Here is a 12,377-nt window from a genome sequence, read left to right as displayed (position 1 = left end):
GAGGCAGAAACAAGGCCAGACATACTGAGCCCCTCCTCTGTAGCAGAGGCTCCAAACACATTTGCTGGGAGAAAGATAGTATGTGGGCTAGAGCAGCCGGCTTCGCACTGCCACAGGTGAAAATCAGACCCACACTTGCACTAAGCTAAATTTGAAATGAACGGAAGATACAGAAACATTAAATCTACTGGAAGATAGAATAGTTAAAATGCTTGGAGACCTTGGTGTCGGCAACGGCTTTATGAATAAAACCCCGATCGCACAGGTGCCATCAGAACCAGCAGCTGGGATCTCATCTCACTGAAAATCTTTTGCCCAGCAAGAGAAACAGCAGCAGAGTGAAGAGACAGCCCACGGTGTGGGGAAAAAATGTTTGCCAGCTGGTCCTCAAATGATTACCATCAAGAACATATGAAGAGCTCAGAAAAAATCAGACCTCCCAAATTCAAAGACCCAATCCAAAAATGGGCGTCTAGGATGAACACACACTTCTCAGATAAAGAGACACAAATAGCAGATAAATACATGAAAAAATGTTCAACATCACGGGTCATTCAAGAGATGCAAATTAAAACCACACCGAGTTCCGTCTCACCCCAGAAAGAATGGCTGCCACCTGGACACCGATAACATGGTGGAGGGGCTTTGGGGGGAGGCAACTCCACCACTGTTGGTGGCTGTGTACAGTGGTACAACCACAATGGAAATCAGCATAGAGATTCCTCAGAAAAACTAGGACTCGAGGTTCTGTTTGATCCAGCTGTTCCCCTCCCACGTACTTTCCCAGAAGAATGAAAGGGAATACCACAGGGCTACATGGACACCCATGTGTGTAGCGGCACGGTGTGTAATAGCCAGATCTTGGGAACAACCCAAGGGCCCCTCAGCTGGTGAGTGGGTAGAGAAGAGGTGGAGGTTTTTATTATGCAGTAGAGAACTATTCTGCCCTACAGAAGCACGTACTTGAGACATTCGTAGGAAAACGGATGCCCTGGCATCCGTACTCTCTTTGTGAGATAATCGGACACGCTTGTGTGAATACCGCATCATTTCTGTGGTGTGAAAAGCTGAAAGTGTACATAAGGACCAAAATGTTGAAGTGGGGAGGGGAACAAAAGTGAAGGAGGGAGAAAGGAAAGAAGGAGAAAGTTTTCTTAAAATGGGAGAAGAAAGAAAACATGGAAACAAAGCTTTGGAAATGGTGAGGGAAAGAGAGGTCGAAGGGAGGGCAGGGAAATGGGGGGAGAAGCAGGTTACATCACCCATGGGCACAGAATCTCTGCAGATGTGATCGATGTGTATATCTAAAATGCACCAGTAAAACCTAGGGGAAAAAAGTGTAGAATTCTAACTTATTTGTTTTGCAACTCTTCACATACAAGTGCATTATTTTGTATATATAAGCAATTTTAGGGAATCTATTATTTACCTCTCCAAGACAGCCATTGACAGAGAAGAGTTCTGTGTCCAGTTGTAGACTCCACAATACTATAGTCTCTTTCAAGGGTGAAAACCCTTCTGTTCAGCGCCTGTGACCCTGGGAAGTGCAGCCTGTCCTCAAGCACAGCCCGTAGGTGGATGCCCTGCCGCCTCTGCCTGTAAGACCTTTCATGTGACCTTGTACAGACTATTTGAGTGTTCTGCATTAGATTCTGAGGACCAAAATCCTTCCCAGCTGCTAACTTGAAGGCTGAATAAAAATCACACCAATAATTCTCAATACAAGGCAGAAATACTTACACTATTGAGGAAACCTGTTTAACAAAGATGTATTTAAATGGATTCCAGGAAAGGTGCATCTCCTTTCAGGGTAGGACTTCCATGTATAGCTCAATGGATGTGACTGTTAAATTCTCGGAACTAATCATCCCTAGGTTGTGTTGTTTCCCCATGGGAGGTCTTACATAGAGAGCACATTATTGTTCGTGTGCATTTAACTGAATCTCTTTGGCATATAGACAACTTTTAGATGAAAGCTTCATACTTTATTTCTCTTTCTGGAACAGAAATGGTGCAACTCTTGGGGGAAATCTCCTTAATGGGAGTAAAAGAAAAAATGGCAACTATTATTAATGAAGTGGCCTTGGAGTTACAGTTGCAAGCATAGCCTCCTGTAATGATGCTCAGCAGAAAATGTCACTGGCCATTTGCTTTGCAGGTTCTAGGCGAGTCGATGGCAGGCATTTCACAGAATGCCAAGACCGGCGACCTCCCTGGCTTTGGGGAGTGTGTGGGGATTGCGTCCAAGGCTCTGTGTGGACTCACAGAGGCCGCAGCCCAGGTAAGAGGCCGATTCTGGGGCAAGTCTTCCAGGCGTGTGTCCTACGCCTTAGCACGGGTACCGGGAGCGGCCAGACCCCTGTGGAAGCTCCAGCTGCTTCTCCGAGGACCAGAGGTGCCAGGGAGAAGTAGTGGCTCCGAGCTGGGGGACATCAGCAGAGCATCAGCCGCAGCAGTGTGGGTCAGGCAGGTGAGGACAGTGCGTCTCAGTGAACAGTACAGACCCAGCGTGTAGGGCTGGAGGCCAACTGTTTTATTAAGGTTAGTGTTGGTGAGTTGTTTCCATGGGGGAAAGAAAAGCACTAGATAATAAAAACTTGAGAATTGCAAAAATGTGAAGCCGTGTTCTTTTCAAGATCACAGACGAAATTAGACCTCATCATGCAGACATGATGTGGCGTGGTCCTTGCTCTTCTTCGGCCCGTACCTTTCTGATAACTACGGGAGTCCTGTGACAGAGCTTTAAAGACGTCAGCATGTCCTTTGACAGGCTTCTCACTTCCAGTTACCATGAACGTGGAAGATTCTCCTAAGATGTTCCTAAGAAACAGTTCTAGTCTTGGGGATAAAATTTTCCATCCTCAGGGAAAATAAATTGGGTCACCATTCCTTCCTCGTTCATTTTCTCCCCACTTTTGAGCTACCACATGGAAACAGAAAAGGCTTTCCTCCTGGAGCCTCTTTTTTTTTTTTTTTTTTTGGTGGAACCGGGGATTGAACTCGGGCCCTTGCGCTTGCCAGGGAAGCGCTTATTCCACTGAGCCACCTCCCTGGTCCCTCTCTCCTGGAGTATCTTGTCCTCTTGGGAAACAAATACTGTCTTTTTCGGTTACACTTTCTGTGCCATCTTTTTCTTCTGACTGAATTGTCAAGTTAGGATTCTTCCTTCTTTGGGCAGTGGGCCTTAGGGGTAAGGCGTGGCCCTCTATCCTAGCATCCCGTTTGTGGGGCAGGCAGCAGGCTTGGCTGGCCCAGCCCCTCCACATCATCACTCTACACCCACTTTTCCTGCTCCCTCGTCCACTAGCCAGAGTCAGCCTCATGCTGGAGCCTGGTGTCCTCACGGTCGTAGATGGCCGCCAGGCAAAGCCAGGGCTGTACCCTTCCTTGTCTGTGACTCACAGAAATCTTTCTTGAAGGTGCTTTCTTAAGAACAAGCAGGCTTTGTCTGCTCCGACTTACAGCAAATGCCTGGTGGCAAGTCAGGCTGCTAGGAGCCTGCCCATCGCTGCACCCTCCTTGGCCGGAGCGCTGACACTACACAGGCCGGCTTGCACCAAGCAGAGCCCGCGTGTGCCTGTCTCAAGTCTGGTTCGTCTGCTGTCTCCCAGCAGCTCCCCCAGGAGCATGCAGCCTGAGATCATTTTCTCTCTTCTTCTAGGCAGCATACCTGGTTGGCATCTCTGATCCTAACAGCCAGGCAGGCCACCAGGGCCTGGTCGACCCCATCCAGTTTGCCAGGGCAAACCAGGCAATCCAGATGGCATGCCAGAACCTGGTGGATCCCGGCAGCAGTCCATCGCAGGTAACCTGGGGTAATGAAGGGTGTGAGTCCTCGGGCTCCACAAGGTGGGTTGCGGGAGAGTGTAGAATTGTAAAGAGTCCTGTCCTTTCAGAGCCTGCAAAGCCAGCCCAATGCAGCCTTTAGATAAGGATCATGGAAAGAATTGGAGAACGTAGCAAAAGTAGAAATTTGCAGATGCTTAGAGACTAGTCCCAGCAGGCAGTAGATGTAAAGGAGCCCTAGGGACACTGGCCAGCAGTCTAGCGACTGTTCCACCCAGGGGACATTCCCTGAGGGTATGTTTGTGCTGCACTCTAAGAAATCAGCGTGAGGCCTGGTCTTCTACCCTTCGCTCTTACTTTCTTGGCCAAAGTATAGAACATGTGCTTTGGGGATAGAGTGGTGAAAGGTAGCACACACAAAGGAAGATGCGATGAGTCCTTAGAAGGAGCTGTCGCCCCGAGCCAGGTCCAAGCCAGGGTCAGAGTCCGCCACACACACACAGCAGCCAAAGAGATGGTGTAGAAGAGTGGTATGCTCGGCGTTCCGTGACACTTGTGCAGGCAGTGCCCCTGGGTGTGACAGGGCAGGCCTGTAAGCCAGCACCCAGCAGGCTGTACTGAAGGCTGGCCACAGCCTGGCAACCTAGCGTCACAGAGTCGTTATCAGAATATAGAGGGCTGGCGATATAGCTCGGCACAAGAGCTCTGGGTTCAGTTCTTGTACCCTAAAAAACAAAACACAGCAGTTTACACTAAAAGAAAGTGACTGACACTGGGTGGCAGAGGCAGTCTTCTCTGAGCAGCATGTCCCCCATAAGATGCAAGATCCCCATTCCTGAGGCAGAAGGACCTGTGTAAAAAGACAACACAGGGCCCCCTGACCCTGAGGCAGGCCCGGGTGCCCAAGTGTCAGCGCTCCTGACCAGTGAGGGCTGGAGGGTGTGGCCCACCTCAGTCCTGGGCTCTTCAGTGTGGTGGCCCTTAGTGAAGTGTGGGCGTTGGTCACTTGAAATGCATCCAGTCCAAATTGTAATTGGCTATCAATATAAAAGGCACCCTGGACTTCAAAGACCTGGTACGACCCAAAACAGTATAAAGTTCATTCACAGTATCTGTACATGGATTATATGATGACATGAAGTATTTTGAATATATTGAGCTAAATAAAATATATGATTTAAATTAATTTCTTGTGTTTCTCTACTTATTTTATTGTGGCAGCTAGAAAATGTGTTACACTGTTATACCGAGCCTTGTCCTAGAGCCTGGGGCCCAGACCTCCTGTCTGGGCTCGCAAAGACTTGCTGACCTTGTCCCCTTTGAGACTGCCAGGGGCCCGGCCCACCACCACGTCGGCGCCTCCTTCCCCTTTTCACTTTCGTTCTGTTTGTGCGCCTTGCCCCTGTCCCTCCCGGGACAGACACTGGGGGTGCCCAGGTTCTGGGCACAGAAGCCGAAGGGGAGCCCAGGCTCCTCTGCACCGTGACGCGGGGCGCCCCAACCTGGCTTCATGCTTTGTAGGTCCTGTCAGCCGCCACGATCGTGGCCAAACACACCTCGGCCCTGTGCAATGCCTGCCGCATAGCCTCGTCCAAGACGGCCAACCCCGTGGCCAAGAGGCACTTTGTCCAGTCAGCCAAGGAGGTCGCCAACAGCACCGCCAACCTGGTGAAGACCATCAAGGTAGGTGGCTGCCGTGCTTGTGTCCCGTGACAACCTCTGCAGAGCAGAGAGCGCTCTCACTGACACTAACAATGATGGGCCAGATCCCACAGCCTGGGTCTCTGCTGGGCTCCTGTGTAGGGAACCTTCCCCTCCACGCCTGGGGCATGAGGCACTCGGGGAAGATGGCAAGCTGGAGGGTGCATGTGGGGCCTCCGCCAGCCCCCTGTGGGCAGTGAGCAACCTGTGCGTCCTGCAACTCGGCCCACTGGGGCATTTCTGAATGGGCCAAGAGAGGGCTGCGTCCTGGTTGCTGGGTGGGCGTGCGCCGAGACAGGATAGGGAGGGAAAAGGAAACTATGAAAACATCATGTTTTTAAAAAATCACTTTAGTTTCCTCTGATACCTATTCTGATTTCTGCTTCCATTTTTTAAATGGAGCATTGATCTTTTTAAGTTGAGGTATTCTGGTTTCCTAATGTGCTCATACGTGTGTTAAAGTCCCTGGATACCCCGGGGAATGCACACCCCGGGGCATGGACACCCCGGGGAATGGAGAACGGCCAGGCCGTGGTCGTGTAGGGGGCTGAGGAAGCCACACAGCCGACCCTGCGCCAGGACCTAGGGGAAGACAAGCAGTGGCCACACAGTAGACCCCAGGGACAAAGCCCTGCCCTGCCTCCACCCGGCTTGGCCTTCAAAGCAGCGTGGTCCTGGGAGGAGGACGGCAGTTCCATGCAGATCTGGCCAGCAAAGGGGGAGGGGCAGCGGCCTGGAGACGGAAGCGCTTTTCATCCCAGGGTCTCCATGCTTGTTCCAATCAGGGCCCTGCTCAGCTGCCAAGGAGGCCTGGAGGAATGGTCTCTTCCTGGAGACCCCCAGAGAACAGGACGCTGTGCACCTCATTTTCCTCCTACTCTGAGAAAGCCTGATAGTCAGGCCCACGGGTAATCAGTCAGCGGGAAGAGCCTGGCAGAGCCCACGGAGAGACAGCCAGCCCACGGCAGCTAGAAGCTGGCCGGGAGAGCTCAGGGCAGTTTCCCAGACAGGTTTCTCAGCTCTTCCAACAGTTCCTATAAACATAAAAAACCTGGGCTGGGGAGATAGCTGTCTAAGCACCGGCCTGGCAAACACAAGGACCCGAGTTCGATCCCCAGTACCACATGCCATGCTGGCCCCAGAATGCCGGACATGTGCCAGCCACTGAAACTGGGGATGGTAGCCCCCGCCTGTAATCCCAGTGCTGGGGAGGCTAAGACAGAAGGATCACTATGAGTCTGAGCTGCATAGTGAGAACCCTGTATCCAACAAATAGTAATAAATAACCAAACTGCAATAATGCTGAGTGAACCGGTACGTTAAACCACTCCCCTGTTGCCACTCACCTCCGTTGGCTCCACAGTTGCAGGTGCTAGCAGTTATCAGTGCTTATCCACTTAGATGTTTCGTTTGCACTCTGTGTGTGGCAGCCATCCACTCCACACAATCCCCCAGGCTGATTCTTGTTCTCTGGGTGGGGAAACTGAGGCACAAAGACCCTGAGTGATTTTATCAAGGTGACCCAACCAGTGAGGATGAGTGAAAATTCAAATGCCAGCCCCGGGCCTCTTCTCTGTGGCCCCAGCATGCCGCTCAGCCTTCTGGGATGGAGAGGTGCGTGAGCCCCCTGGTGTGGGAGGAAAGACCTTGCTTTGTTTATGGTGCTGGTGGACGCGGTGGGGGAGGTGGGGACGGCAAGGGCGATGCTGTTGAAAATGGGCTTCGTCATCGCTTGCCGCAAAATGGGCCTACGAAGCTGGTCATCTTCTCAGCATTAAGTATCAGACTGTACTTAGACGAAAGGGGTGTGCATGGAGGGAAAGAGGCTCTTGGTCCTACAGTAATCCCGGGAGCCCTGCTGCCTCTGCCTCCTTGTATGTCCCTGCCGGCCTCTATGAGGCGGCCCCTAGGGTCTCTCGTCTTCTCATATTCCCACGCACTGCTGAGCCCTCTCTGCAGTTCCCTGTCACAGATGAGCCCCTGTGGTGGCCAGAGAGACAGGCCTGTGCAGGGACACCAGAGGAGCAGTGTATGGTGACTGTCCTGTGCCCGTGAACTCCAGGAGCCGGTGATGATACAGGAGGGACAGAAACGAGCATGCGGTCCCCTGACCTGCTGGAAGTGGACTTGCCTTTTCAGTTTCCCCTCTGGCCGGGTTTGCTGAGAGCACGGAGTTTGATTTTTGATGTACTAACTGGGAAATGGGGAAAGGCATTTTGTAGTAACCGTACCACACACTAGCTAGGTTTCCTAGTGGAAGGCGTGGTTAAGTGTCCTGTCACTTCACCGAAAAGCAAGTGAATGTCTGATTCCTGAGATACGTCAGACAGCTGCCTTCATAGCTGGATTTTCCTCTCAGGCCTGTGCTTCATGGAGTTGTTTCTGTTTTCACCGTGAGGGTGTGCCCAAGCATAAGCTCTAGCTGCCCCACCCTTCTAGTCCAGAAGGAAGGAAGAGACCTGGCCAGAGAAGCCCCGGGAAAAGTGTGGCGCGCATGCGCATGCGGTGACTCCAGATCTCTGCCGATGGCCCAGTCCGCAGCTGAGCAGGAGGAGTGTGCACGCGCCGTGCCTACCGGGATGGCTCTGATGCCGGGCAGGTTAGCCAGAGGCTCTCCCCGCCCCGGCTGCTGCGTGTGCTGGCCCTCACACACACGCTTGCTGTCTCGCCTCACCTCGCCTCGCCTCGCCTTCAGATGTGTGGAATGGAGCGTCATTGTAAATGCACAATCTTGAAGGTCTGAGTGCCGAGCAGAAATTGCTGCACAACGCAGGCTTTTGTTTTTCTGAGTTGAAATTTGACCTTGGCTCTTACCTCAGATGTAAAACTCAGAGTTCTGCAGCTGAGCGATTCCATCCTGTGCCGCAGGCACCTGATACAGCTGTCGTGAATCGAATTTGACTTGGCTGTGAGTATGTGTTCTTGGTCATCCTTATGTTCGGATTGTTGAAGTAGGTGTTTTCAGAAGAAAGTGGGGAAGAATTCAAGGGCTTCATACTCTTCCTACTTTCTGGCTTTTGTCTAAGGTCAGTAGGAGACAAAGGAGTCAGGCAGGAGTCTTGGGTTATGGTGTGAGGAACGCTGGCAAGTAGCCGGGTGACCTTAGCGAGTCATGTCCCCGGGATGGTTTCTTAGTTGGAAAGGTCAGGTTTTGTTTGGGAAAAGGGAGGGTTTGGTGCTCAGTGGTCCTTAAGCTCTGGGAGAGCCCTCAGATTCTGTGGCTCTTTGATTCTTGTTCCTACTCAGAGATTGTTTCTCCAGGGTCCCTGGGCGATCAGGCTGTGAGCAGTTGGAGCGGCTGGCCCCGCACTTGGGAGTGCCCTTGTCCCATGGTCCTAGACCCGTAGATGGCTGGCACAGTATATGCTCTGTGACATGGCATGAGATAGGAAACTCTTGCTTGATGTTTGACTGCCAGGCAGATGAGAGTGTTGAGTTGTATGGCCCAGCCATGTCCAGTGGAAACAAAGATTGGATTTGAAATAATATCTGTACAGACCATCCTTTCTGACGCCAAATCTCTCCTTAGGAGAGAACTACTTCTTCCTGCACACAGGAAAAGTGCTTGAAGTAGTTGGGTCCATGTCATTCCATGTGCTAGCCCGTGAATAGCGACAGGCTGCGTGACACAGGGTTTGCAGAACCTGTGCTAAACAAACAAATGCTTTCATTGGGTTGATGTAGTTCATGAAACTATTAGAGGACTGTTGCTTGGGATTCACCACGGACAGTTTGAGCAAGTTCAACTGAGGAGCCATGGCTGGATGAGGTGCTTGGCTTCCCAGTAGACGGAAGGCTCTGTGGGAGGCAGGAAGGGGTGAGAGTGTGGAGGAGCGAGAGGCAGGCTGGGTGAGCAAGCCAGTGGAAGGCTCAGCGTCTTCCGTCGAGCTAGGGCTGTGATTGGTGGAGCTGGGGTCTAAGCTCTTGGATTCCAGAGTCCTCTCTGGCTATCTGTCTACGTCACTGTTTTCCTCGGCCAGGGCCACATGTGTCAGGCCGCTGCCAGGTAGTACCCTCTTGCCTCCCTCGGGTGTTCCCAACTTGCTGAGGCCTGGAAGGACCCAACCTCAAGGAATCCATGATGGCAATGGTACAGTGACTGTCCCTTGCTGAGCGGCGTCTCCTCTGTGTCACCTGAGCCAGCCTGTAAAGCAGCACGTGCTAGGTGCAGTGGTGACAATTGGAGAGGAGCAAGAGGGAGCAGGCAGCTAGGGCTGGGCCTAGGCGAGTGCGCCAGTCCCACCTTAGGGGAAGGTTAGTGCCTGTCTGGTGGGGGAAGGGCGCCAGCCAGAACGTGATGTAGCCAGCCTCCTGGGAATCCCTCTGAAAATATTAGCTTTACAGGGATGGGGAATTACTGTCCCAAGTTGCCAAGGCTTGATTGGAATGTAGTTGTTATTCAGGAGTAGCCTTCAGACCAACCCTGCCTGCCTCCTCTTGTCTTACGGAGAAACAGAATTCCCTGCTGCAGACCCAGTGTTTTGGTCGGAGCCAGCACCCCTGGTTTGTTTTTTGTTTTTTTTTTTTTTTTTTTTTTTTTTTTTTTTTTTTTTTTTTTTTTTTGTTTTTTTTTTGCTAATTGTCTATGTTGGCTTTTATATATTGTACATAAAGATGAAATTAAAAGATTTGCTAGTCATTTAACAAAGAAATTTGCCTTCTGCAAGCATAACTGCTTTCTCTAAAGCATCCCTCTGCTAGGAGTTAGGGACACTAGCCCAGGTCACAGGCTGATGGTCCTGACAGTCTTGCCTTGAGGGTGGACTGCTGCGTCCTCGGGGCCCTTGGATCGAAGCATTAGCCCTTTGTGAGATTGCTCTGCGCGGGTCACAGGCCACACTCCTGGGTGCCCTTCCGTCTGCTGTGAGTCAGCAACATGCTCTTTGTTACCTGCTGCCTGTCCAAAGAAAGAGAAAAGATACATAGAGGAAAAAACACACCTCACATGGGGAGCTCACTGAGTTTTCCCAAGTTGAAACTGGTAAATGATAACGGTACATGCAGAAGCAGCACGCTATCAACACCAAGGAGCCGTCCCCTGTGTCCCCTCAGCCCCATTCGCTCTATGGGGTAACCTGACTCCTGCTGCCCGGTGCACTCCTGCCATGCTTGTTCTTTACACAAACAGAATCGCTCCGTGGACACCCTGTGTCATATGGCCTAGTCAGCAACGTGTTTGTTGGTGGATTTGTCCATGTGGTGGGAGGACAGTCTAGCACTGGATCCCACCACCTCCATTCCCTGGTGGCTGTGGTGACGTCATGCAGGGACATCCAGTCAAGACTGAGGCAATCCAGGTGGCAGCTTTGTCACTCGGGACTTAATCGGAGTGGAACTGGAGGAGCAGCGCCCAAGGATGGCCGCAAGAGCAGGCCCGTCCCTGCCTCTTGGGAATGGAGGTTGACCGAGTGGGAAGCCAGCCATGCTGGGAGTGCTGACCAGGCTTGGCTGACTGGACCTCTCCATCCAGCAGGCCTTATTGTTCATTAATCCACCCAACACTTCCACTGGTATTTTCATTGAAACTTCTTTTTTCTCCAGGAAGAACTAGCTCTAGCTTGGGGAGGATTTGTGCTTCTCAGGAGGATGAAATCTGTTTTTCTCCTATCAGGCCCTGGATGGGGATTTTTCTGAAGAAAACCGCAATAAATGTCGCATTGCCACTGCACCCTTGATTGAAGCCGTGGAGAATCTGACAGCGTTCGCATCAAACCCGGAATTCGTCAGCATTCCTGCCCAGATCAGCTCGGAGGTAGGAAGCTCTTGGCAGCAAATTTAACACAAGGGCCTTTGGCTGATTTCCTTCAGCCCTGAATGGGCATGACCAGTTGGAACTACACGTTGTAACTGAATAGATCATTTTGTATCCAAAGGTAAATTATGAAGCACCTAGAACTTTTTAATTATAAACATATATTCTTTGGTTTCTGCCGTGGCCCAGACAATTTTTTTTCTATTGTGGGTTTTGTCCCCCCCCCCCCGAAATTGGGTTTATTTGATGCAAGTCTTAAGTTTCGTAGTAAAGAAAAAAAAAAATCTCCATTAAAAAAAGAAAGAGAAATGGGCTGGGGAGGTAGTTCAGTGGTCTAAGTGCCTGCTTGGCAAGCGCAAGGACCCGGGTTCGAGCGCTACAACCCCAGGCACGCCACCAAAACCTGACATCATGTCACCTGCCCGTAGTCCCAGCGCTGGGAAGGCTAAGACAAGAGGATCGCTACAAGTCCAAGCTGTAGAGTGAGATCCTGCACCAAATTTAGTAACAGGTTTTTAAGCATAAAACAAATGAATAAATAAAAGTTGCAGAAGCCTCTGTCAGTGTGTAGGGTACAGTTACTGTTGACGGTGTTGCTCACACAGTTGCGAGTGCCTAGACCCTTCTTGAGGGGAAGCAGCTTCGTATGTGGAGAACAGTCTCCGCTCAGGTTTGGGGCTGGCTGTCCCACAGCGCGTGGCACATTCAGAACCTCTACGTAAGGACCCGACTTGGACCGAGGTGCCCACGCCTCAAGCCCCTTTCTATAACGGCTTCCATCCAGCAGGTGGAGGGCGTGACTTGACAAAGACTTTTGAGGGCCCCCTTGAGCCCCTCGTGGCCGTGTGGCCCGCCCTCACCCCTCTGCTGTTCGGTCTTAGGGCTCCCAGGCCCAGGAGCCGATCCTGGTCTCTGCGAAGACCATGCTGGAGAGCTCCTCAGACCTCATCCGCACCGCGCGCGCTCTGGCCATCAACCCCAAGGACCCGCCCACCTGGTCTGTGCTGGCCGGACACTCGCACACTGTGTCTGACTCCATTAAGAGCCTCATCACATCCATCAGGTCAGTTTCCCGGCCGCAGAGGGGCCTGCGGGGCAGCGTCTGCACAGAGGGGGCTGCGGGGCAGCGTCTGCACAG

General features: G+C 51.8%; 1 protein-coding gene across 10 annotated transcripts in view; it reads left to right on the top strand.

Annotated features, from left to right (window-relative positions):
* The window catches only part of Tln2 (talin 2), a 433,269-nt gene that overhangs the window by 347,797 nt on the left and 73,095 nt on the right, over window positions 1-12,377 (top strand). For all 10 annotated transcript variants that reach the window (XM_004628856.2, XM_023712443.1, XM_023712434.1 and 7 more), the window contains 5 exons: window positions 2,159-2,281; window positions 3,662-3,805; window positions 5,308-5,469; window positions 11,099-11,239; window positions 12,121-12,302. In XM_004628856.2, the coding sequence (XP_004628913.1) occupies window positions 2,159-2,281; window positions 3,662-3,805; window positions 5,308-5,469; window positions 11,099-11,239; window positions 12,121-12,302 (752 nt within the window). The remainder of the gene's footprint in view (window positions 1-2,158; window positions 2,282-3,661; window positions 3,806-5,307; window positions 5,470-11,098; window positions 11,240-12,120; window positions 12,303-12,377) is intronic.

This window comes from Octodon degus, unplaced genomic scaffold (genome assembly GCF_000260255.1).
Source record: "Octodon degus isolate 3935 unplaced genomic scaffold, OctDeg1.0 scaffold00026, whole genome shotgun sequence".
Classification (NCBI taxonomy): domain Eukaryota; kingdom Metazoa; phylum Chordata; class Mammalia; order Rodentia; family Octodontidae; genus Octodon; species Octodon degus.
The sequence above is the reverse complement of the archived record's forward strand: the minus strand, read 5'-3'. Positions and strand labels throughout refer to the sequence as shown.